The following is a 24,592-nucleotide window of genomic DNA, read 5'->3' as shown; positions in this document are numbered from 1 at the left end:
GCTGAACCTCAAAACGCGTCTTTCTTCTTTCATCTGGCCCCGCCACGCGTGGTGTTGGATGATCTGAGGTCCGTGCGGAATTGACCACCGGCTACTTTCGTAGGTAGATAGTTCCTTGTACAGATTATCAATCATCACGTGCAACGAACATCGGTTCTCGACCAAATGCGACGGCTCCTTCTGCCTCCAATTCTTTGGGGCGACCTCGGCCCGCCCGGTTTCCCCATTCGACTGCCGATTCGATTTGACGTGGCGCGCGCATGCTTAATTGGACTGACGAGCCCCCTGTACTGTAGGATTTTGTCTTGTTAGAACTTGACCTCCAACAGACAACTCAAATTTTGGATACGATATTCAACAAGATCTTTTAACTCTTATCGGCCACAAAGAATGCAGTGATTGAGAACTGTTCGGATTATCTGCCACGATCATGGCTATCAGAGAGGAGATTGTGGCTTCGGCTGTAAGTATTGCGTGCCATTGTTACAAATCGCGATCGCTTTTGGTCACTGGACGGTGTCCATATGAACGGCGTTACCTTACAGCCTCAACCTGTTTACTAACTGTTTCTCTGCGTCCAGGCACAATGTAAGCCATCACGAGCCCTGCGTCTTTAGGTTTCGACAAATCATCTTTGTCGTTGCCCCAAGAAACGATGATTGGCGAAAACTGACAACCCATTCCGTCAACAGTTCTCCAAGACCCTAGTGTCGCCGCTTCATCCATCGACAGCAAGGTCGCCTTCTTGCAAGCAAAGAACCTCACCGCTGAGGAGGTAGACGCCGCCTTGGCTCGCAGCGGCGCGCATTCTGCTCCGGTCGCTGCCGCGCCGCCGGCAGCTTACTCGGCACCACCGGCCCAACCCCAAGCGGGCATGGTTCCCGCACCCGGATACTACCAGCCACAATACCCTCCGTATGGATGGCAAAGACCACCGCCAGAAGTCCCTAAGAGGGATTGGAGGGACTGGTTCATCATGGCGACCGTCGTGGGAGGTGTTGGTTATGGTGTTTTGGAGCTGACCAAGGTATTTACTCTTTCTCACGACCAGGTTCTGTCGCTATCTGCAAGGATCAGGGCAAGCGTCGCTAATATATGAGAAACACCAGCGCTACATCTACCCCCTTGTGGCACCGCCTACCCCCGAAAGACTTGAAACGGATAAGCAGTTGATCGAGGAGCAGTTCGACAGGCAATTCGCGCTTGTCGAGCAGCTCGCCAAGGATACAGAGGCCCTCAAGGCGGCCGAGCAGCAACGGACAGAACGACTCGACACGGCGATCCTGGAGCTCGAGACCACCATGGCAGAACTCAAATCGGCCAACAGGCGGCGTGAGGACGACGCCCAGCGGCTACGGGATGACATGCAGAACTTCAAAGACGCCCTGCCCAAGGCATTGGAGGCGCAGAAGGACGTCGCCAGTGAACGCCTCAGGGAGGTCATCACGGAGCTGAACAGCCTCAAGACCCTCATAGGGCAGAGGATGACTGGACCCGCCACGCCATCGCCTGCTTACAGCAACTACCTACGACCCTCGGTCAGCCCAGCTCCCGTGTCCCCCTCAGCTACAGAAAACAACTCTACTCCCGGCACCGGCGCGAATGGAACTGCGGCACCCGAGGCCCCCAAGCCCCAGACCCCGGCGACCAGCAGTGGTCGCCCGACTTTCGGTATCGGTGGAGCAGGCAGCAGCGGCATGTCGGCATCTATTCCGAGCTGGCAGCTGGCCATGTCGACTCCTGCCGCTAGCGGAACCAACGGTACACAGAGCGGACAAGCCTCGGCAGCAACCCCGCCTGCATCAAGCTAGGGATCCTTATTAGGGCGAAGGTGACTGGGAGGGATATCCAGGGCTTCCTGGGTTCGGTGACCGGTGGAATAAACTGGGATGCATTATCTTAATTCAAGCTCGGCCTGTGGTATTTAACCGGCCAGTGTATAAATAATATGATCACCAAACCACACATTGGCCGCCTTGATGGACTGCAAGGTGTGGATTATAGGACGGTCATGCCGGACGATCCGTGTATCAAGAAACCTAAGGGAAACATTGAGATAATTTCTTCGGCACTACTTTCCGGTTTTCTAGTTCAAAGTCAAGACATATTTCAAAGTGTTGTGGGGGATGATGAACTGACATGTCTCGAATGTGGGAGTGAGACGACGAATGAGACCATATGAACAGTATTTTTTTTTATCCTTGATAGTAGCTAATCTCCCACTTACCGTACAGTATGCTTCTACTTTTTTTTTCAATCAAATTACCTCCATATCATAACAAAAACATGTATGCAGGGACTTGTCATATATTCTTGGTTCATGCAACACGACAAACAGTCCAGCCTAACTAACCTAGGCTTTTAGAAAAAAGAAAAATAAAACTTTTAGCAAAGTCAAAACCCACCGAGTAACCAAATCTTTGGGGCTGAAATAGTGGGGTTGACGGAATGGGGAAAAATAAAGAAGGGGGATCCCCCACCCCATCGTGGGGAAATGCATTTTTTTACTCGACGGTAATTCATTCGGTGCCGAGGTACGATTTTTTTTTCGCATGGGCTGGGGGTGGGGGTTTCGTTGTACGTGTGCTTGCTGGGCAGGAAAAAAATAAAATAAAACGGTGGCAAAAAGGAGTTGGACAACCCACTTAAGGAGAAGTCTTCATTCCCGTTTTAAGGGGGCCCCCCATTACGAAGTTTTGTACACGCCAGCTCTCCGAGAGGGGAAAAGGACAAAAAAAAAAAAAAAAAAAAAAAAAACGAAAATAATTCAATCTACAATGTAGGTACGCAAGCGTTTCCCTTTTTGTCCTTTGTCGCGATATTAGATCTCTGTCAGGGGGGTTTGGTGGGGGAGCTTGGTCTTTTTTTTCTTCTTCTCCATAAACAATGTCACAAGGGGGAACATTTTGTTTATTCTATCGAATGTTTCTGCTTTTATTTTTTATTTTATTTTTTTATTCTTTTTTTAAACCTCCTTTTTCTGATATCTTGTTCATCTTTTGTTGTTGTTTCTATTTTCTTTTGTTTGCTCATTTTCTTCCATCTAGAAACCCTTTAGACAACCCCTGGATCCAAACCCTTTGCGTAAAGTCAAGGTCTGGAGCCAAGGAGTAACACCTAGAGTTGCATGCATATGCCATCTGGTGGTTGGTTGTTTTGCCTTTTGGGGGTGCTGTAAAAACTGAGATGAGGTGCAGCTTGCGAGAGTAGTCTGTTTCCGGACTAGGGTTGCTGGAATTGTTTTGTCGTCTTTTCAAAATTGCATACTTTTGGTTTCCTCCTATCGTATGTAAAAAAAAAAGGGGGGGATGGGATACATTGGATATGTCGTACTGAGTAATTAGGTGAACACGGATGAGATAAAAAAGAAGAAGCCAAGACCAACAGAAACAGCTACTACTGGTTAGGCCCGGCAGCAATCCAACTCAACCCACGTGGCAAACAGTAGACTTACTGATCCGTACCTTTCCTAGGTAGGCAAGACTTGCTAATTACATAGCCTAGAGACAGGGTACCTACTTTTCGGGTCTAAATGTATGACGGCTTAGACTAAGTGACCACGGTTCGGACGGAGTCATTCAACAGCCCGAGGCTTTTTTTTTTCTGCGATTATTCTTTTCTCTTTTTTATTTTTTATTTTATTTTTTCATTGCCGATCTGGTAGAAACCAATCGAAGTACAAGAGTGACGGTAAATGGTATATTTAATTTCGATCCCTATACTGTCTCCCCTTGTTATGCATCCACGCTTTGATGCTGGCAAGGTTACTTGACCACTTTTGAATCGATTTTCTTTTTTAGCGAGGCACTGGACACAGGACTTGCCTATTGTATACCAAGACGGATTTTTGTTGACCCATGTCAGACGATTAAAAAAAAACAAGAGCAGTAAAAGAATCATCTATCGGTTTGTTTGGTAGTGGTCCAATCTGTCTATCCATTAAACCCCCCCGTCAAAGTTGCCCTTAGGTTAGTGATCTCTACCTACCTATAACCTCTGGATTTTGGAGAAATACGATGGTGGTTCTTCTCCCATGACACGCCACCCTGTTTCACAACTGGGTGTAATACTACAGGGCGTTTTGTAAACTAACTACCAAGGCGAAAAGTTAGCTTCTTGTCCTGAACCAAGTCTAATATCATTGGCACTTGGTGGGCATCGGGGATCAAGCTTCAACGGGAACGCTTCGTGTTGTGGTTCCTGTTCAGGACCCTGTGCATGTCAAATTTTCTTCAACGGCCTTGACCGACAAACATATTGGGTTTCAGCTAATAACCCACAAAGGTCCGAACTGCTGTTGAAGAGACGTGGGGAAAAAAGGGGGGGCTTGATACATTGGGCTCTTTGGGATCACGGGTAACCCAAGGTCCATTGTAACCATTCAGACTTACTGGGATCAACCGTCGGATCTTGATCGTTGTTCTTTTCTGTTTTTCTTTTCTTTTTAATATCAAACCCACCACCCAGCACACCCTCTCAAGTTTCCCCGGTCGTGTGAGCCCGTTAGCTCACACAAACCTCGCCGGCGAATGGGAAAAGTATCCAACCGAGTCGACATGTTCCTGAAAGCCGTGACCCGCCTCCCACTCGTGGTGCGCGTCGCCATCTTGCACCTGCTGCACCTGTCCCAGCAGTCAAAGTACCTCGACCTGCGGACCGAGCTCAGCATCGCCGTCATACGCTCCTTTGTTCAGGACCCCAAGCCCAGGAGCATCTCGTCCACCCAGAAGCTGCTAAACAGGGACCCGGGCGTCAAGGGCCGCATCTGGGTCGCGAGGTACACGTCACCTGCGCCGCCAGAGGTCGACGTGCGCGATGCACTCCTCGCAGCCGTAGAAGGCCTCATGGATGAGTGTCTGTCTGCGGTGGCCGCGACAGGGCCGGCGGGAGAAGCACAGCAAGGCACTGGTAAGCCCGTCTGCAGAATTCCAGACCTGGTAGCCGTCGAGGCCGAGTGGACGGGTTACCGGGCGGCGGCGACGTCCGACTCCAAGCTGCCACCGCAGCTGTCGGAGCGCCAGAGGTACGACGAGATGATGAAGGAGTGCAGGTCCCCGGTGACCGTCTTGTACTTCCACGGCGGTGCCCACTACCTTATGGACCCGGCGACGCACCGAAACGTGACCAAGAAGCTGGCAAAGCTCACGGGCGGCCGCTGCTACTCGGTGCGGTACAGGCTTGCGCCGCAGAACCCGTTCCCGGCCGCGGTGCTGGATGCGCTGGTGTCGTACCTCACCCTGCTGTACCCGCCGCCGGGAGCTTTCCACGAAGCCGTGAAGCCTGAGCATATCGTCTTTGCAGGAGATAGGTGAGCCGTTTTTCCTCTGTCGTTTCCCATACTTGCTTTTGTTCGTTGAAGAAGAACATGTGATACTAAAACAAAGACGCCTAACAGCGCTGGAGGTAATCTCTGCCTCGCACTTCTCCAAACGATCCTCGAACTAAACCGACAGAAGCGCGAAATAACCTGGCACGGCTCGACGGTCACCGTGCCGATCCCTGCCGGCTGCGCCGTCAACTCCCCGTGGATGGACATGACGCTATCCTCGCCGTCGTGGACCAAAAACAGCAAATGGGACTACCTCCCGTCCGACGAAGGGCTGGACGACCGGCGACCAGCATGCGCGGCGTGGCCGGCGACGCCGCCGCGACGCAGCATATACGTCGACGACGCCATGATACTGCACCCGCTGGCATCGCCGCTGGCGGCGTCCAACTGGGCAGGCTCCCCGCCCGTCTACGTCTGCACGGGCTGGGAGCTGCTGGCCGACGAGGACAGGCTGCTGGCGGCGAGGCTGGAGCAGGCGGGCGTGCCGGTCGTGTTTGAGGAGTACGAGGCCATGCCGCACTGCTTCGCGCTCGTCTTCAACCACCTCGAGGCTTCGAGGAGGTGCTTTGACGCCTGGGCCGGGTTTATTCGGAAGGTGGTGGTGGTGGACGGCGGCGGTGCCGAGGGGGAGAGTAGCGCAGAGGGGAAAGGGAGTTTGGTAGAGTCGAGCTTCGTCACGGTCAAGGCCAAGACGCTCGAAGAGGTGCCGATCCCAGCTGGAGAGTTGAGGAAGTGGTCCGAGGAGGAGGTCAGGGAGAGGTTGATCAGGCGGTGTCAGCAGATCCTGCCGGCGAGGAAGGGGGATGATGCTGGAGATTTGGCCACGCCGAAGCTTTGAGGTTTGGCGGACGCGTTTATTTTTTTCTCTCTTAATGTTTTATGTTTTATTTTGTCCAGTCATGTTTTTTGGGCGGGTATGATTTGGTAGCGTCTGGTGCTTTTAAGCCCCTGTTTATGTTTTTTGGCATAATGTCGTAATTTCTTCATATATACCTAGGTTGGTACTTTGTCTTTTTTTTTTTTTTTTTTTTTTTTTTTTTTTTTTGTTTTTTTTTTTTTTTTTTTTTTTTTTTTTTTTTTTGGTTCTAGCAAGCATTAGAATGAGAACAACCTGCGGGTTACATCATATCAAGGGGGGCAATGATCGATATGGTTGAAAGCAAGAATGTGTGGTATTGTGGTGAAAGATCTTACCTTACCTACCCTGACCCCTCGCGGCAGTACCGGCAGGCACCATCAGGGAGGGCGAGAGTGGCATTGGCGTGGTTACTGAATCGGAATTCAAAGCAGGCTTGGACTTGGCTCTTTCCGAATACCTTCATTCCCGGGCACCTTCCTTGGATCGAAGCTAGATCTGTTGTTAAGTGAACATTGGTAGATTGGGTCAGTGCAAGGCAAAAACACCTCTTTGCTGAACATGGCGATCAGAAAACATTACGATCGTTGTGGTTAGATTCTCTTCCTTCTCGCCGATGAGTTATGAAACAAACACTCTTGGCTGCATGTGTAGCATTTGCCCACTCGGCATCACATTTTCCAAGGTGACCAACCAACCAACCAACCAACCAAGCAACAATCCCCATAAAACCCAGCCAGCATGAGGAACAATAATATAATCCCACATTCCGGAAGAGCCGGATAACTTACAGTTCCCATTGCGCTACTATTTCCAATTCCCATTTTAAAACGACAGAGGCTTGATGATTACCATCTAGAAAATATCTATTCACTGCTTCTTCAACGTGGCTTACAGGGGTCTTTGACTGTAGTTCAGGGACCGGTCTCCACCCAAAAAGCCGCCCATCGTTGAAAAATTGCGGCCCGCCAACCTAAAAAGATGGCGTCCAACGGCGACTCAAGTGCTGCACCATCAGCACAAGATTTTCAACCTCCAAGTCAACCACAACAACTGTCAACATCACCACCACCACCACCACAAGCAGAGCCCCCAACCATGGAGCGGCATCGGCAGGCTGTGGCCAAGATCGCCTCGTCGGTGGCGCGCTTCTTTGAGCGCAAGGAGCCCTACCGCATCTTCCACGGCTCGACCAACACCACCCGCCCGCTGCAGCACAAGCGTCACGTCGACATCTCGGCCCTGAACAATGTCTTGTTCGTCGACGTCGCCAAGCGCCGCGCTCTCGTCGAGCCCAACGTCCCCATGGACCGTCTCGTCGAGAGCACGCTCCGCCACGGCCTGGTCCCGCCCATCGTCATGGAGTTTCCTGGAATCACGTGCGGAGGAGGCTTCGCGGGTACCGGAGGCGAGAGCTCTAGTTTTAGGCATGGCTACTTTGACGACACCGTCGAGAGCGTCGAGATGGTCCTTGCCGATGGAGAGGTCGTGCGTGCGTCTAGGAATCCCGACGAGAAGCCGGATCTGTTTCGCGCCGCCGCTGGCTCCGTTGGAACCCTGGGCATCACCACTGCTCTCGAGCTACGGTTGTTGAAGGCGAAAAAGTACGTGCGCACCACGTACCGCCGCACTCACAGCGTTGCCGAGGCCATCCGTGCCGTAAAGGAGGAGATGGCCAAGCCGGAAAACGATTACGTCGACGGTATCCTCTTCAGCAAGGACCACGGCGTCATCGTTACGGGGTCCATGACGGACGAAAAGCCAACAGGTGAAAAGGTCCAGACCTTTAGCGGAGCCTGGGATCCTTGGTTCTACCTACACGTTCAGGACCGCACAAAGGCCCTGCCACCTACGCCTACCGCCGCACCAACGCCAGCGTCCTCATCCCTAGCACCGCCTTCGCCCTCATCCGTCACCGAGTACGTCCCGCTGGCCGAGTACCTCTTCCGGTACGACCGCGGCGGCTTCTGGGTCGGCCGTGCCGCCTTTGAGTACTTCTTCATGGTGCCCTTCACGCGCCTCACGCGCTGGTTCCTCGACGACTTCCTACACACGCGCATGATGTACCGCGCCCTGCACGCCTCAGGCCAATCGCAACGCTTCGTCGTCCAGGATCTCGCCCTGCCATTTGAGACGGCCGAGCGCTTCGTCGACTACACGGCTGACAAGTTCAAGATCTGGCCGCTGTGGCTGTGTCCGCTGAAGCGACGCGCTGGCCCGACCTTCCACCCCGTCACGACGCCGCCGTCCAAGAAGAAGAACAACAACAGCAGCGCCACCGTCGCAGCGACCGAAGCCGACCCCATCGACGACGAGCAGATGCTCAACATTGGGCTGTGGGGCCAGGGCCCGACCGACGCCGCGGCCTTTGTGGCGCTCAACCGCGACCTCGAGGCCAAGCTCGAGGAGCTCGGCGGGCAAAAGTGGCTGTACGCGCACACGTACTACGCCGAGCCCGACTTTTGGCGCGCCTACGGTGGCAGGGACTGGTACGACGCCCTGCGCGACAAGTACCGGGCCTCGGCGCTGCCCAGCGTCTACGACAAGGTCAAGGTCAAGGTCGCGACCGAGGACGACGGCGCCAAGCTCGGGTTCGTGCAGCGCGCAGCCCGCATATGGCCCATCGGTGGCTTCTATGGCATCTACAAGAGCATCAAGAGTAGGGATTTCTTACTGCACCGGAATGCGTTGTGGAAGTGGAAGGGGGAGGAGGATACCCTCGGAGTGAAGAAGATTGAGGCGGCTGAGGCGGAACGGTCATGATTGAGAAGAAAGAAAGGGGTTGGTGTTTTTTTCCCCAGTCTTGTGCTGTACTTTATTGTATTAATAGTTGCTGTACATTGGTTTTTAAAGCATGTGAGGCTATTTGTTGATGAGATGATAGACTAGACTAGATGAGAGGCCACCTTGGGTGCGTGCGTTGTAGGATATCGGCTTTGTTTAGACCATATTGACCAACAAAGTTATTTGGAGACTGTAATGCGAAAGATAACTTTGAAGGACTGTATTTTTGGTTGGTTCATTGCTAATGTATATAAAACCAACTGCATTTATTTCAGTTGAAAATTTATGTATCGTGCCAAGGTTTGCCTACCCTGTACACAGGTCATACACCCCGCGCAACTCACTATCTGCCACTGGTGGATCCCCACTATGCGCAACACTCACTCACTCACTCACTCATCGAGTTCTCACTCATAAAAGACATTTCATATATGAGATATACCGGGTGTAATTAATTACCTACCTGCCTTGTAAATCGCCTTCAGGATTTGACACCAAAAACTCTCAAACCACACATAGCGTCCACAACAACCACAGAAAAAAAAAAAGAAAAAGAAAACACACACACACACACACACACACATACAATGCCACCCTCCACAGAACCATTCCCCTTCCCACGAGAGTACCACTTCCCGCCCTTCTTCACGCGGCAGACCAACCTGACGACTCACCACGCGCAGCTGACAAAGTGGTCGGCTCTGGTGCTGAGCTACTGCCGACACCACCGCATCTTCAAGCTACCCTTGACCACCACCAGCAGCAGCAGCAGCAGCAGCACAGACCCGGTCCAATCCCAAGCGTCATCCCAAACCTCGCCACCGACCGACGAGCTCTTCCACAACAAAGCCCTGAACCGGCGACTGTCGCCCTCGGACGTGCGCGAGGTCATCGACTTTATGTGCAAGGAGGGCCGGGCCGAGTACTGCAGCCCCGGCGGCGGAGGGGGAGGAGGAGGAGGAGGAGCTTCCAGCACCCAGCAGGGGGGAGGAGACGTGGCGTGGATCTTTTGGCGGTCGCCCGAGGAGTGGGCGCAGCTGATCGAGGCCTGGGTCGAAGAGACGGCGCAAAAGGGCTCTGTGCTGACCCTGTACGAGCTCGTCGAGGGGGACGGCACCCTAGGCACTGACATCCACGGCATCGACGGGGACATGCTGCACAGGGCCCTGCAAGTGCTCGTCAAGCGTGGGAGGGCGCAGATCTTTGGCCAGGAGGATTCGCAGGGTGTCAAGTTTTTTTGAGTCCTTTTTTTTTTATGTTACGATGGAGTTCTTGTTTTTATTGTTTCTTTTCTTGGTTTCTTTTCTCTTTCCACTTTTTCTTATCCAGGGTCAAACCAGGCACGACCAAAGCCTACCAACCAACATCCATCATATTCTCTGACTTGACATCAGATCACAAGTCGATTTATGGATCCTCCAAGCCAAACGACTCCAGCAATCCAAAGGAAGCCCAAAACATTATAAACAGAGTTCCTGGAGATCCCATCTACCAAAGCCCTTTGGCTCTACCAAACGCCATCCATCGCTCCCAAATCAGTACAATAATACAAAAACATGTCTCATGATGGTCATCAGAATTCGACAAAGCAACCAAGAATGACGAAGCAAACACAGCAAACCCTCGAAATAGAACTTGGCTCTATTCTATTGGTCCCTCAGCCTCACCATGAACTTTTCGTCAAAGTCTAGCCTTTGCCTCATTGCCACGTCGAGCAACCAGTCCGGATCCACGATTCGTGGCTCCATGTGCCCTTCGCGCGCCATGTGCTCGAATTTAGGCCACAGCAACTTCTCTGCTGCCGTGTCTCCGCTCAGGAGATAGACAGGGTCGGGTGGCGCCCCTCCATCTTCCTCAGCCGTCGTTGGTCGGATCGTCACCCCACTGCGAGCCCGGTAGATTTTAAAGATTGCACCGTTGGCCTCGGCGATCGCTTTGAACGCATTAGGTCCATGGGGTACCTCGGCCGTGCAGTATATTGGCACCGACCGTAGGAGCTTTCCCTTGTTCTGTCGTGCCCGAGCGACCGATTTCTGTATGTCAGGGTAGTTGGCATCCTCGAGTGGATAGTCTTCAACATTTGGCAGCTCTCCGTTTTCCAGGGCATCCACCAAGAACTGATCGCTTATAAGCTCCGGTCCGCGTGCTAGGGTGGTCAAAAATTTCTGGGTCCGGACAACGCGTGGCGCCGCCAGGTAGTCGCATGGCTGTCCTTCTTGTACGATATTGATACCCATTTGTCGCAATTTTCGCTGCCGAGATGATTAGCATATAAGCTATATTTAATATCATGACCGGCCCTTCCCGCTTGCCAACTTACCCTCTCTTTATCCTCTTGTGAGACACCCTTCACATCGGGTGCGAGCCACCTCCTCCAACCTGTGAGGCAGATACGATACTGGACCGGTGGTCGCGAAGATCTCTGCCTCTTTGCCGGACGTTCACCATCCTCATCGTCTTGTGCTGCCTCTTTTTTCTCCTTTTGCTTCTCAGCAGCCTCTGCTTGCTGTTTCTCGAGCTCGGAAGCTGCACGCTTGCCACCAAAGGGTCCATTGCTCATTCGCTTCTTCTCCTTCTCATATAGTGCAATATCTGGTGCAAGGACATGAAGCTTGTTCAACGCTGTGCTCTTTGCGCTCCTGCTGGTGCTGGGCCGTGACGCCGGTGTGACATTTTCCTTTCCAGATCCACCATTTCGACTTGCACGTGCCGGCGTGGCAAGCGCTGCACTGTTGCTATTGTTGGTCTTACTAAGAGGCGACTTCTTCCCCTTGGTTGCAGGCTTCGCGCGTACTGGCATGGAGGCTTCAGGGATTTCTTCTTCCGCCTCAGCCTCCGCCTCAGCCTCCGCTTCCTCCTCATCCTCATGTCCTGATGCTGTATCGGAGCCTGCCTCCGACGCCATGTCCTCGCCTCCTGGGTAGTAGACCTCCCGGAGTATGGACTCGTCTAGTGAAGTCTGGCCAATAACCTCAGCAAGATTTGTCCGTTGCGGAAAGGTCGTGTATTTTTTGTTGTTGCTTGGGTGCTGCATCTCGCACTTGGCGTAGCTTTCCTCGATCCATAGGTGATTGACCATGGTGACGTTCCAGTCCAGGGCGGCCTCGCACTTCTCGCTCGAGTTGCGGGCCGTAATCAGATGAGTGTTGTCTTGTTTCATCGTCTTGGTAAACTCGGCACCACAAGCCCTGATCAAGTTTTCCAGGTATGTTCGAGCCTCGCCGCCATAGTTGGAAACGGTAATTTTGCAGCCCTCAAATCCGGGTATACCACCCCGCGGGACTGGGTAGTGCAGCAATCGTCGCAACGGTGACGTCCACTCGTCGTGAGTGATCAGATACAGCAACCAAGCAATATTACCCACATGTTTCTTCTTTTGTGCAGCGTGGATATAATCATTGCCCTCTCGGTAGTGACAGATATAAATGTCGCATTCCTCCACATCATCAGTGATTTTGCCACCTCCCTTGGCGATATGGGCACGGATGATAGCCAGAAATCTCTCGTTCAAGGGGAGGTCTTCTGACAGCTTGATTGTCCTGTGGTTAAATACGGATGCAGGTCGTGATTTGGTGTTTTCCGGGGCGGTTGTAGGCATTGTTGTGGTGGCTCCTTCGAGATGTTGACTACATGGAACGGCAATATCCTTTGTACTTTCGCCCGCCTCTAGAATTTCAGGGTCCGGGAGTTCATAAGGTCCTTCGTCGATTCGCTTGCCCAGTTTAAAGCAGTCGTCGAACCTGAACAAGGCGAATTCATCAGCATTGATTTCGCATACTCAAGATTCAGAGACACCAGGGTAGCTTACCAGTGAGGCAGCACCACCTTGCACTTCAGACCCTTAGAAACAGCCAAGGCAACCTTGGGGTGGTCATAAGAGAGGGCGCATATGTGTGTGGTTACTTTGGTGAGATCCTTTGACTCGGTACCTCCAAGGGCAATGGTTGCGCCTATGATGGACTCCTTGTCGGTCTGGGGGAGGTCTGCGCAGGTGACATTGACGGCGTGAAATATCAATCGAGGATCGGGTGAATGTGGGCGTAAGGCGGCGAGCTTGCGCTTCATCAAGCTGTTGGTGACCCAGTTGCAAGTGACAACAGGTACTAAATACTCTCCGGCGGCGGTATATTCTTCAAAGTCGATCGTATTGGACACAATGTGCGTTGCTTCGTGGACCGCTAGCTTGCCGTTGGATTGAGGCTCGAGAACCTCGCCACCATTCCTGAGAACCATCTTGGTAGCCTATAACATATCGTCAGTAATGCGGGTGGGCATAGGCCGAGGCCGAGACGAGGTGTGCTATGGAGGAGGAGGAGGAGGCTCGCGTACATCCGCTATTGTAGAAGGCTTCAGTGTACTACTAGGTACAAAGGCTATACGGCAGCCCGAAAAGAGGGTAGACTCGGGCTCGGCCATTTTGGAGATGGAAGCCGGCCAGACGAGGCGACTTCCAGGGCGGTGATCGAAGATTGCGTCTAATAATTATCTACACTGCAGCGAGAGCTCTTTTGATGAGCGGGTGGCCAAATGATCTGGGCGAGGTCCCTTGTTCGAAATATTCTAGATTACTTTGTCGTATTGTATCGCACCGCAGGTAAAGAATGACGGCCAGTAAGTCAACTAGCAAGATGAAGAAAAGAAACAAAACTGTAAATGGTTAATTTTGGTTGAATGTCGGCGCGGATCGCGGTGCGGGACAAGACGCGGTTGGGACGTGTTGAAAAACAATTAAACGGCTTCCAGGGGATGCTGGACGCGCGAAGGCCCCACGTAGGTCACCTGATCAATTTCCACATTTCCCGAAAGCGGGTCTCCCCGGCTCCATTCTCAATCTCCAACTCCGATCCTCCATGACTCTGATTCCAGTTTGAGGCCAAGCCTTAACCCGAGGTCGCCTAGACCGTTATAACTGCCGGCCGAGGTCCAATCGGCCAGCATGTAGAAATGCCATGCATAATATAATAGGCTGCGGTCCCTGACTTTGCGACTTTGATTGACTACCTACCTAATATATATACAGCCCAAAAATAAAAACGCTTTATAATTGTCTGCACCCACTTGTATCGATTCTGCAATCTGGTAGTCGTCTATTTTGTCGCTTGGACGCCCTCTAAATCCTCTCAGAATTTGGCATTCGTAAAAGACAGTTTGCTTTGCTCTCCTGGCAAGCGTCAAGGTTCACGCATTTTCAACTGACAGAACCCTAAAGAGACGGACCCATTCCCAGTCAGCAACCATGACTTCCTCATTTCACATCAAGGAACATGTTATAGAAGCTCAACATATTAGGGAATACCCGCGAGCGACTGCAAACTCGCAGGAAGAAGTTCTGCAGATTGCCGTAAAACAATACATTCCCAAAAATAACCCGAACCCGCAACCGGGCGACGTTACTATCATCGGTGCTCATGCCAACGGCTTTCCAAAGGTGAGTAAGTGCTTTGCCATAGCTTGAATGTTTGAAATCGCACGGGAGTAAATTCTGTGAGGAACAGAAGATATGGAAAATTAGGTATTAACAGACTATTGTAGGAACTATACGAGGCGCTATGGGAGGATATGCTCACAAAATCCACAGCCCACGGCTTCAAGATCCGCTCGATATGGATCACCGACGTGGCATGGCAGGGCCAGAGCGGCATCTTGAACGAGGGCAAGCTGGGTAATGACCGTGAGTTTCCCAAAAACAACCCGCATCCAACTCCAAACAAACTATAAAAAGTCATAAAAAAAAAAACACTAACACAAACACCAGCATCCTGGGCCGACGCCGAGCGCGACCTCCTCCACATGGTAAATCACTTCCGGGACTCCATGCCGCGGCCGCTCGTCGGCATCGGCCACTCGTTCGGCGGGGCCATCATCACGGGCCTGTCTCTGCTGCACCCGCGCCTGCTGCAGACCGTGGTCCTCCTGGACCCCGTCATCGCCGTCTACAGCAGCGCGTCGGGCGCCATCATGCCCATGACGCTGTCGTCGCTCCGGCGCGACGTCTGGCCCTCGCGCGCCGCCGCCGCCGCCTCCTTCGCCAAGAGCCCCTTCTACCGGGCCTGGGACCCTCGCGTGCTGGACGCCTGGGTGAAGCACGGCCTGCGCGACTGCCCCACGCTCCTGTACCCTGACGCGCCCGCCGGCTCCGTCACCCTCGCCACCACCAAGCACCAGGAGTGCTTCTGCTACTTCCGCCCCAAGGCGCAGCGGCTGGCCGAGGACGGGACGACCCTGGTGATGGACGAGACGAGGTTGCGGGACCTGCCGCTCGAGAGGCGCGGCGACGCCGACCAGGGGCCGTTCTACCAGCCCGGCAGCGCGCGCATCTACGCCATGCTGCCGCACGTCGCCCCGAGCGTCTTGTACGTGTTTGGTGGCACGAGCGACGTCAACACGCCTGAGCAGTGTCGTGACAAGCTGGCCAGGACGGGAGTCGGGCTGGGAGGGAGCGGTGGCGTCGCGGCGGGGCGGGTGGCCCAGTATGTTATCGAGGACGTTGGGCACCTGGTTGCCATGGACAAGCCGGATGTCTGCGCCGAGCAGGCCGCGGCTTGGATTGGGCCTGAGATTGAGCGCTGGAGGAGGGAGGAGTTGAAGGAGCTCGAGCCGTGGTGGCGCAAACCTGGTCCGGAAAAGTGGACAATGAATGAGCAGCTATTGTCTTTGATACCCAAGCCTGGGAAGCCAAAGTTGTAGAAGACAGAGATAATTGCGGCTTTGGCATGCATATAGCGTTCGTATAAACAAGGGATAGATACTTTGCGGTGCGCTTTGGCGCTGGACATATTTATTAGCTGATCTTGGATATCTCAAATAGATTCGCTCGCGGCCATTTCATCAAATCTCATTCTCGTGAATTTCTTCCATCCATCACTAGTCCAGTCAAGGATCCCGCTTCTCGCTCGCACTCCCTTCAACATCTGCTTTGGACTCCTCCTGCCCTGCCAAAGGTGGGATCCAGATCAAGAATCCCTCCTTGTCAAGCTTCATCCCAGCGGTAGGGATGACCCTCAACAACTTCTGGAAGTACTTGTCCCTGACTGTCAAGTTGGGCCTGACCCAGGCTCCATGGACTAACGGCAGTAGCCGCCAAGTCACCTTGCGCCTCGAGACGGGCAAGAGGTGTATCGTAACCAGCTTGGGGCCTGAAAAGGCAAACTGCTCACTTGGTTCCATGTTAAGGCCAAACGTGAGGAAGTGATTCGATGCGTTCTCAATCACAATGTCGAGTTGCACCACGTCGCCCGTGCTCTCCATCTTCGGGTATGCCACGGTTGCGAGGACTCGAGGCTCAGCTCCGAAGATGCCCAATCGTGGGACCGGGAGCTTGGTTGTATTGACGTGATCATCCGAGTCGGATGGACGTCGCCAGCTAATCATGAAAGTGACATCTAGGCTCAGCGGGTCCCGCTCGTCGAGACTGTACCTTTGCGCCGTAATGTCAAACTTGACCTCTTCTATGGTCTTGGGCTTGACCAGCAGCCCATCACTGGGAAACTCGTTGGCTTCCGAGATGCGAGTATGAACATCTGGACTAGGCGATATTGAGACGGCGACACCAACCACTTTCAGGTCCTCGCTTGCAAAAGAGGCGTAACGAGTGACCAGGCACCACGTCTGACACAAACCGCGGGGTTGAACGTGGTACGTATCATCGTCGACATACAAGGCTTGGACGCCTTCATGATCGAAAATGCTTGGCCAGGTGTCTGGGTGGAGGCGAGGCAACAGATCATAGTTAGCTTCGAAAGGGTTGACGAGTTCGAGCCTGAAATCCATGGTTTGAACCACTGGAGTATGCGGATCGGTGACGAGACTATATGATGCCGAAATGACCAGCTCGAACGTCGTAGAAAAGTCCATAGGATCAATATAGATAACACCCTTGACAATACCGGTTGATGGGACAAGACCTAAAGGAGCCGTCACTTGTCGAGACTCGTCTGCGGCATTGATGTCTGTAGCAGAGATATCAATATCATCGCCTGACACGATCCTAAAAGCCGGGGGCTCCTGTCCAGCAATGACAACCCCAACCTCGAGTTGTGCGTCGGCATCCTCAGCGTTGATAATCTCGAATTCCAACTCTATCGCCTCATTCGTGTAATACTGATCCATGATGTTGTTCAGCTTGATCTCGACGTTTGGTGGGCGCGGCAGAATGCGAACCATGTGAGAATGCACTCGGTGAATCTTCCTTGGTTTTCCATCATGACCATACCATAAACCAGCAGCACCAGAATCTCTATGCCGAACTATGCAGTCAAGGCCAAATGTTTCGGTCGACAAGGACAAGGTGGTGGAAGCAGCCTTGGCTTCGCCAGGTTCTCGCAGGATAACTCCCATTTCATATACCATGGTGTGTCCTGGAAGTAGGGTGAGGTCACAGTTCCCAACCAGTAAGGAGATGTTGGCTGAGGCTCCAGTGTCCGGGTCGCTAGACTGCATGGTCTCTTCGTGGAGATTCACTGTTGATATCTTCACGTTGCCATTCTGTGTCTTTGTTTCTTGGCTTGCATCGTGCTTAAGCTGCACCGTCTTTATGCTACCATCAAAAACGATCTGCAAGCTGCTCAAGACCATGGCCGCAGACATTGGAGCCGCGTTGGACTTTATTGAAAGCTGAGCTAGGCATGCACGGCCAGCGTTCCCTTCTTCGGTGCGAAATATGAAAGAGGTTGTGAGCAGCGGTAGGCTTGAGTCGTCAGAAATCACGACCGACGGCTTCTCATCCAGAGAGAAACCCTCCAATGATTTGGAGAGGTCGTAATGCCAGTTCGTTCGTGGCGTATACTTGCTGTTAAGTAGCTCCCAATCAATCGAGATGAGCAGTTCGGCATCTTCTTGCTGCTGAGCGACCGCGCGAAGCAGCCACGCCAGCTCCTCACTAACATCAACCCAGCCGTCTTTTCTGAACAACATTTCGGACCAGATTGGTTTGAGAAGACGCAGGGCGGCTTTCCACTGCTTTACAGAGATAAGTTCTCTTGCCATCTCCAGTGACAGGTCTGCATATAGTCTTGCCTGCCCTCGCTTTCCAAACTCTTCCTTGGCTGCGTCCAGGCACTGCACAATAAGTTTGGTGTGGTTAACACCGCCACTGTTCGGTTCCAAAGGATACTCTTCGGATGGTTCCGGACACATGTACGTGTCGTGGGAAAAGGCACCAGCTGTGTTTTTCCTTCTAGATGCCGAGTCCATGACTTTTCTGTCCTCCTCTGGGATGGCTAAGGCATGTGCCCGTCTTCGGCGCATGTGGCGTGAGGCCTCTCGGTGCCAATACCCAGGGTGGTGTAGCAATTCCCAAGGCTGGAGACGCTCCCCCATGGCAGTCTTCTCAGGCTGTAGATACATGAGCGGCGAGGACGAAGATAATTCGGGAAACTTGACTTTGTCGATCAACTGTGCCATCATGGTGGCCCATCGAGCTTCCCAGGCCGACCACCCGTAGTTTTCTGTGCCACGGCCTCTGCGGTTCACCAGATCACCGATTCGGTTACGGTGAGTCTGCCACCTCCGCACAGCCGCTGTGGTCTGGCCGTTCCATAGCATACATCTCAGGCAGCGAAAAGCAATTATATCCGCAATTTGACGTGCCTCGTTCCATCTTGCGGTCCAACTTGGTATCATCTCCATTACTTCTGGTCCGGTCAGGGTCTCGTAAGCCTGCTCGAAAGAGCGCAGCGCCTGGTCCATTTCCTGGCGGAACTCGGCAAAAACAGCCGATTTGAAGTCGTACCTCACATTCCAACCTGGAAGGGAAGTGGTCTGCGAAGTGCCAGAAGTAGGAGGCACCGTTGGTCGAGGCACGACGCCGCGGCTCTTCTTTTTCCGTGCACGCCTCCCAAGGTCACGGTAATACTCGACGGCATGTCCAAAGACAACGGTAAGCATGGCGTCTGCCTGCTTACGTGCCTCCTCTGGGGAATACGCCGACGGCATATAGAAAAAGGATTTGCTGTCGAGCTGGCAACCCTTTCTTATGTTGTCTAGTCGGTCCTGTGTCCCATCCAACGACGATGTCCGCAGATCGCTCAAGACAACGGCCACCACCCGCGACTTGTAGCCCTGTTGTGAGAGTCCATTGCGTATCGAGCTGATGTCCGACTTGATCTGGTTGTCGTGCAACGTTGCCAAAGTCGGGTCAGATGTGAGGTTGTAAAAGCACAACAGCACACTCGGGACTAGATCCTGCTGCTTGAGCAGCCAACTAGAATCTAGTATTCCATCCGGATAAAGGGGACAAGCAGGGCTCAGAGGTGAGAATGGAGAATGCAGCACAGCGGAAGGCTGTGTATCAACGATCTCATCTGGTAACCTGGCCTTGCGTGGCGGCAGTAGTATTGAATTCCCGGCAGACCTGACCCGAAACCTGTAGCTGGCATGTTTTCCATTCCACGGCAAGTGTGAAGCGTCTCGGCTGAGGATGTAATCGAGGAGGGCAGCACCATGCTTTGTCTCGAGATAGGGGACGCCAGATCGAATCAGAACAGCTTGGTCCTTGAGATCGGATGGCAGCGGAGATGGTGAAGATTCACTCGAGAGGCCTAGCAAGACGACATGCGGGATGTTGTGTTCCAGGCTGCAGACTGGATAGTCGTCCATTTCAGCAGATACAAGTTCCCAACGGGAGGCGGATGTCCTTTTTGGTTGTCAAGGGAGGAGCTTGGCCAGGAGAGGCCAGTCAAGGTCTTGGGCGCCTGGGTTAAGAAAATTGAAAGAACATTAGTTTAGCTTGAGGTTTAAATTTATTTTTGGGATTGCATGTCTAATCACTCACACAGATCTCGACTTCATGCAAGCAATATCATATTTTCTTGGGGTATTTGGTGGTCGGTTTGCCGAGGAGGCTGGGATTGCAGGCGAATTGGGCTTTTGGTAATGATGGAAGCTCAGCGCTGTCGCTGACCAAAATTACCGCCGTCAGTCTACTTGAGCTACGCTACGGGTGGTGGGACGACGGACTACGTGGGACTTTTGGGAATAATATAATTGTCAAATGCGCACCAAATGCACATTTAAATTATACGAAACGTACACGGGATTTACAGTTTAATTTTACTATATATAGGTAGGTATCTAGGGTAAGTATGTTTGTTTACTAAAGGAATACCATCATGCATTTCGCTGTACTGCTAACTTCAATGCCGTGTCAGTGAGTAGGTAGGTACCTTGCCATGCTGATGACAGCTTGTTGAGGGGCAGCATCGGCTCCGCGGTCGGCTTATGGTTTTTGGCGGAGGACGCAAACGCGCAACCAGTCAGTATGCCCGCGATTCCCCACTTCTTTCCAAATATCTGGCGTCATTCATTGGTTTGATTCGGCAGCTGCAGGGTGGAGCAGACCAGGTTCATAGTTTCTCAGTCCGCGCAAGGGTCATGCCGCTTCAGAAAGTGCTCCGACATTGGATGAAGACGCTTGTGTGCCTGGGTTTGCGGTCATAATTCTCCCGCTTCTTTCCCATCCCAGTTTGTTGGCAAAAAAAAAAGAAGACGATAACAGATTCGATTCACCACCACACCGGACCTTCTCCAGAGCCTTTCAAGTGTTGCTTTACCGACTTATCTTTTACAACTCAATGTCGAGCCACAAAGTCAACTCTGCTCGAACCCCAAGTTTTCCTCAACGCGACCAAGTCCAATAACCACCTCGCCTACAGAAGCTACAACCTAGAAGAGCCACTCGTCGGCACATCCAAACCATTTACTAGAGGACGCGACTGTTTAGCTTTCGCGACACATCTTGCATCTATCACACTCGTCGAACAATTGCTTCTTTACCCTCCACCGACCTCCACCAACGCTCAAAAGACCTCATTTATCCCCTCTTTAAGTCAACATGACGGCGGCGGCCAGAGATTCGGTCATCTGGGCCGAGACGCTCAGAGCGCTTACAAAAGCCGTCAAGAGAAAAGACTACGGTATGCTATAGCGCCAATTCAATCTTTTTAGCGCTACGTCTTTCTAACACTACCATCCTGCCTACATTCAGACTCGGACTCGGACGACTACATAGAACACTCAACCAACAGAGGGCGCAAACTGAAGAGGCGCGCGCGCTTTGTGCGCCAGGGTCAGTTGGGTCCGCCTAACGGACCAGCAACTTATAGAGAGGTAAAACCCGCCCGTGTATAATCAGCCCCTCAGAAAGCCTGGACTAACCGGAAATACACCGCAGACCGTCGAACATGCCGGCTACCAACGAACCGTCATAAGTCGAAACCCACCCCTCGTTGATGAGGAGGGATATGAGCTCGACAGCGACGACGACGAAGAGCGCATCGCCGAGGTCCAAGCAGCCGTTGCTGAAGACGACCCATACTCGGGCATCCGCATAGATGGTACGACGCGCCTCTATTGGCCTCGCGTAGCAACATTAGCCTCAGGTTGAGCTGACAGATGTGTTTCTACAGAGATACTTGCACCCTTGACTTCGGCCGCCGACCTAGCCAACCACCCGGCGCTCTCTCACCCATTTCGGTCTTCGGCACTCACCGAACTTACCACTCAAGGCTTGGACCTCCTACACAAAGAGCGGGAAGCATTGGCAAATGTTCGACCGTTGTTGACGCGCCTTTGCGGGGATCATACTTGGGCCTCTTGCGTCATGATGCTGGGTCCGAATGATGAAGATCTGTTTACCAGCATGCGGAACGGCAATGGAGTGTCCAATCAGCCTAAACCGAACGGGGTCCCTGCAGATAATTCTAGAGAGCCTTTACCCCATACCAATGGTACAGGAGTGAAGGTGAATGGATTACATGCCAAAGGACAAGAGTCTGCGCCTGGCTCAGCGAAGAAAAATCAAACCCCTGCAGAAGAGGAAGATCCAGACGTGACGATGGAGGACATTGAGCCACCAAAACAGGATTCGACAGAAACTAATGGTACTAAGACATCAAAACCTACCAGCGGAGACGAAAAATCAGCTGAAGATAAAGCGACTGTAGGTGGCAACCAGGATGAACATTTTGATCCCGACGAGACGATTGGGGAAGATGAGGCAACTGGCGGTGCAGATGCCGCGGAACTGAGCGCAAATGGAAAGCCAGGGCCTGATGGTTCGGCGAAACCGGCAGCCGGACCAGGAGCGAACGGGATGGACGTGGACACTCAAGCCGACCATCAATCAGGCCCCGCCCAGGAGGCTATCATGAATGGCTCTCGTGTAGCTTCTACAATAGTCGACAGCCTCCACGAGGAACCTATACATCCTTACTTCATGGCGCCGCCTTCAGCGTACCCTAATCGAGATGCTGGACTCCCGGAGGGCGAGGCTGAGGAGGTCCGTCGGCTGTTGCAGCTCTACGTGCAGAAGCAGGAAGAAGTCTGCCGGGGCACCAAGGACCTTTATGAGGGCCTCCTACGAGCAGATCGCATGCGCAAGGAGGTGCTTAAGTGGTCCAAAGCGGAAGCGCACTGTGGCGTGAACCGTGACATGTCTGACGGCGAGGACTGGTACGATAAGGAAGAGTGGGGTCTTGTCGAGGATCTTAAGAAGGGCCAGGACGAGGAGGAAGAGGATACGACGACCAGGGACCAGCCCAAAAAGACGAGAAACCGCAGGTGACGACTGTCGATGGGTCGAGGTTTCGGTTGTTTCTTCTCTTGTTTTCGTTTCTGGTGGTCTTTCTTGCCTGTAATCACTATGATACCATGTTGCATCTTCAGGGTTGCACAATGCCGGCGTTGGGGATTGGCTTTTTGTTTTCTGCACCTTGTCCCCTTTTCACAGACGTACATAGCGCATTTATGCGGAGCAGTAAAAGCTGTCTTTTTTTTTTCTCTCCTTTGGGCTTTTACAAATGATCAAGAGGGGATGTAGTGGCAACATATTGTAATAACACTTACCAACCGTATCAACCCAGCCTGACCTTTGCCCACATCCGAATACACTCTTGCAGGTCCATCGACACGGTCCCCTCGGCCGCGGCCTCAGTATCGGCAATCAGCGCCACGACGAGCGCCGCCAGCGTAAACGTGACTCTGTCCTCCTCGAGCGCCCGAAAGTCCGACATGCGCATGCCGCCATTGTCCGCCCACGCCATCCACATGTCCAACAAACCACACACCCTGCCGGCCAGCGAGCGGTCCCTCACCATGCGCCACAGCAGCCTCCCGACCGCCTCCTTGACGCAACCGCCACCCTTCCCCTCCCCATCCTCCTCCTCCTCCTCCTCGCACCAAATCTTATACTCCTCCCCACCCTCCCTCCCAAGCCACCGCAGACACAACCCCGCGACCCTCTCAGCGCCCCACCTCGGACTGGCCAGCGCCTCGACGAGCCGTGCCTCCCGCCTCTCGGCCATCCCGCGCTGCCGGTCGCGGAGGTCCATCATTCGCTGCTCGCCCTCGCGGCGCACGCGCTCTCTGACGGCGGCCTCGCGCTGCGGCGACGGCATGGCGGCCTCGGCGGCGACGGCGGCGCGCTGCTCGCGGCCGCGGCGGACCATGGCGTCGAGGTCCTCTGCGCGCTGGCGCTCCTCGGCCGAGAAGGAGGCCGTGGCCCAGGCGGGGGTCTCGGTGTCGTCGACGAGGGACAGCAGCACCAGCACGCCGCAGGGGATGGTGTCGCGGCGGGCGAAGCGCCGGATCGTCGGCGGCGTGCGGTAGCTCCACAGGACCGTCTGCGACGTGGTGCCGAAGGCGGTCGCGGCGCTGGCGAACCAGTCGCCTGCGCTGCCGTGGGTTGGAGAGGAGGAGGTGCGGAGGTGGTCCATCGGGAGGCTGTGGGGTTCGTCGTCGTCGGTGGTGTGTGTTAGTGCGGATACGAGGCCGTCGCCTGTGATTTGGCAGGTTATGGGCTGGTGTTCGTGTGCAGGAGAGTCTTTGCGGTGTAGCGAGGAGGCAGTGTCTTTTTCTAAACCGGGTTGACGTGTGTCGGAGTAAGGCTTTTCAGTCACGGAGTTGGCATCACTGCCTGCATCTTCCGCATGCTTCTTCCCTCGCCTTTGTGGCCAAGGCGGCAGCTCGACCCAATAAGGCGGCAGATGCGAATGGTTCCTCGTGGTCCACCGCTCATTCCACGCCACCGACAGCGACAACATACCATCCGAGTCGTCCAACGGCGCAATGCTAAGCGCCTTCTCCCTCCCATCGGGGCTCTTCATCAAAGCACACCCCACGGGCGTCCACAGCCCCGTCGTTCTCAGCAGCTTCCAGCCGTGGGGGTCCGGTACAGCGCCCAGATCGAGCAGGTAGCAGACAAGCTGGTCGAACGCGATCTCCACCTGCGGCTGCCTGAGCTGGTCCGCATATTCGAGCCGCTGCACCTTGAGCCCTATGACGTTGGTCCGCCAGTTGAAGGTCGTCCAGGAGCCGCCGGGGATGGCGCTGGGGGTGCGCGACAGTCGCCAATATTCTGGCCGGTCTTGGAATCTGTCCCAAGGAGTAACTGCGTATCTCGGCAGTTCAATCTCGATGACGCGGTTTACAACATCGCTCCTGGTGAGCGCGGTGAGTCGCGACGAACTCAGTATGCGCTTGATCTTGGACAATGCCACCAACGTGACAAATGTGTTGTAAAGAATGGGGAGCACCCCTAGTACTGCTAGGGGTACACCTACAAAGGTGATGATGTCTGTCGCGCTGTAATTCGAACTGTCCGACATGTTACCTCAAGTCAAGTCATT

The 24,592-nt window shown here is 53.5% G+C and overlaps 9 protein-coding genes across 9 annotated transcripts; 6 read left to right on the top strand and 3 right to left on the bottom strand.

Annotated features, from left to right (window-relative positions):
* Positions 1 to 430: 430 nt before the first annotated feature.
* On the top strand, positions 431 to 1,811 carry PgNI_08215 (uncharacterized protein; the record flags this gene model as incomplete). The annotated part of the gene is made up of 4 exons (XM_031128214.1): positions 431 to 463; positions 582 to 588; positions 693 to 1,027; positions 1,110 to 1,811. The coding sequence occupies 4 exons, from the start codon at positions 431 to 433 to the stop codon at positions 1,809 to 1,811; spliced, it is 1,077 nt and encodes a 358-aa protein (XP_030979253.1).
* A 2,718-nt stretch (positions 1,812 to 4,529) lies between these two features.
* On the top strand, positions 4,530 to 6,167 carry PgNI_08214 (uncharacterized protein; the record flags this gene model as incomplete). Its single annotated transcript, XM_031128213.1, has 2 exons — positions 4,530 to 5,308; positions 5,396 to 6,167. The coding sequence occupies 2 exons, from the start codon at positions 4,530 to 4,532 to the stop codon at positions 6,165 to 6,167; spliced, it is 1,551 nt and encodes a 516-aa protein (XP_030979252.1).
* Positions 6,168 to 7,166: 999 nt separating this feature from the next.
* Positions 7,167 to 8,948, top strand: PgNI_08213 (uncharacterized protein; the record flags this gene model as incomplete). The annotated part of the gene is made up of 1 exon (XM_031128212.1): positions 7,167 to 8,948. One exon carries the CDS (start codon positions 7,167 to 7,169, stop codon positions 8,946 to 8,948), a length of 1,782 nt encoding a protein of 593 aa, XP_030979255.1.
* A 608-nt stretch (positions 8,949 to 9,556) lies between these two features.
* Positions 9,557 to 10,210, top strand: PgNI_08212 (uncharacterized protein; the record flags this gene model as incomplete). The annotated part of the gene is made up of 1 exon (XM_031128211.1): positions 9,557 to 10,210. One exon carries the CDS (start codon positions 9,557 to 9,559, stop codon positions 10,208 to 10,210), a length of 654 nt encoding a protein of 217 aa, XP_030979254.1.
* On the bottom strand, positions 9,665 to 13,668 carry PgNI_08211 (uncharacterized protein). Its single transcript, XM_031128210.1, has 4 exons — positions 13,299 to 13,668; positions 12,778 to 13,211; positions 11,290 to 12,709; positions 9,665 to 11,221 (listed from the first exon to the last, which is right to left on the bottom strand). The coding sequence occupies exons 1-4, from the start codon at positions 13,383 to 13,385 to the stop codon at positions 10,616 to 10,618; spliced, it is 2,547 nt and encodes an 848-aa protein (XP_030979257.1). The 5' UTR covers positions 13,386 to 13,668; the 3' UTR covers positions 9,665 to 10,615.
* Positions 13,669 to 13,875: 207 nt separating this feature from the next.
* PgNI_08210 (uncharacterized protein) lies at positions 13,876 to 18,594 on the top strand. The gene is made up of 3 exons (XM_031128209.1): positions 13,876 to 14,397; positions 14,502 to 14,640; positions 14,725 to 18,594. The coding sequence occupies exons 1-3, from the start codon at positions 14,206 to 14,208 to the stop codon at positions 15,654 to 15,656; spliced, it is 1,263 nt and encodes a 420-aa protein (XP_030979256.1). The 5' UTR covers positions 13,876 to 14,205; the 3' UTR covers positions 15,657 to 18,594.
* PgNI_08209 (uncharacterized protein) lies at positions 15,843 to 19,565 on the bottom strand (the record flags this gene model as incomplete). Its single annotated transcript, XM_031128208.1, has 1 exon — positions 15,843 to 19,565. One exon carries the CDS (start codon positions 19,563 to 19,565, stop codon positions 15,843 to 15,845), a length of 3,723 nt encoding a protein of 1,240 aa, XP_030979347.1.
* Positions 19,566 to 20,435: 870 nt separating this feature from the next.
* On the top strand, positions 20,436 to 23,083 carry PgNI_08208 (uncharacterized protein). Its single transcript, XM_031128207.1, has 4 exons — positions 20,436 to 20,881; positions 20,953 to 21,074; positions 21,139 to 21,301; positions 21,374 to 23,083. The coding sequence occupies exons 1-4, from the start codon at positions 20,800 to 20,802 to the stop codon at positions 22,528 to 22,530; spliced, it is 1,524 nt and encodes a 507-aa protein (XP_030979348.1). The 5' UTR covers positions 20,436 to 20,799; the 3' UTR covers positions 22,531 to 23,083.
* Positions 22,820 to 24,571, bottom strand: PgNI_08207 (uncharacterized protein; the record flags this gene model as incomplete). Its single annotated transcript, XM_031128206.1, has 1 exon — positions 22,820 to 24,571. One exon carries the CDS (start codon positions 24,569 to 24,571, stop codon positions 22,820 to 22,822), a length of 1,752 nt encoding a protein of 583 aa, XP_030979343.1.
* Between the last annotated feature and the right edge of the window lie 21 nt (positions 24,572 to 24,592).

The sequence above is a fragment of the Pyricularia grisea genome, assembly GCF_004355905.1.
Source record: "Pyricularia grisea strain NI907 chromosome V map unlocalized Pyricularia_grisea_NI907_Scaffold_6, whole genome shotgun sequence".
In the NCBI taxonomy this organism is placed as follows: domain Eukaryota; kingdom Fungi; phylum Ascomycota; class Sordariomycetes; order Magnaporthales; family Pyriculariaceae; genus Pyricularia; species Pyricularia grisea.
The sequence above is the reverse complement of the archived record's forward strand: the minus strand, read 5'-3'. Positions and strand labels throughout refer to the sequence as shown.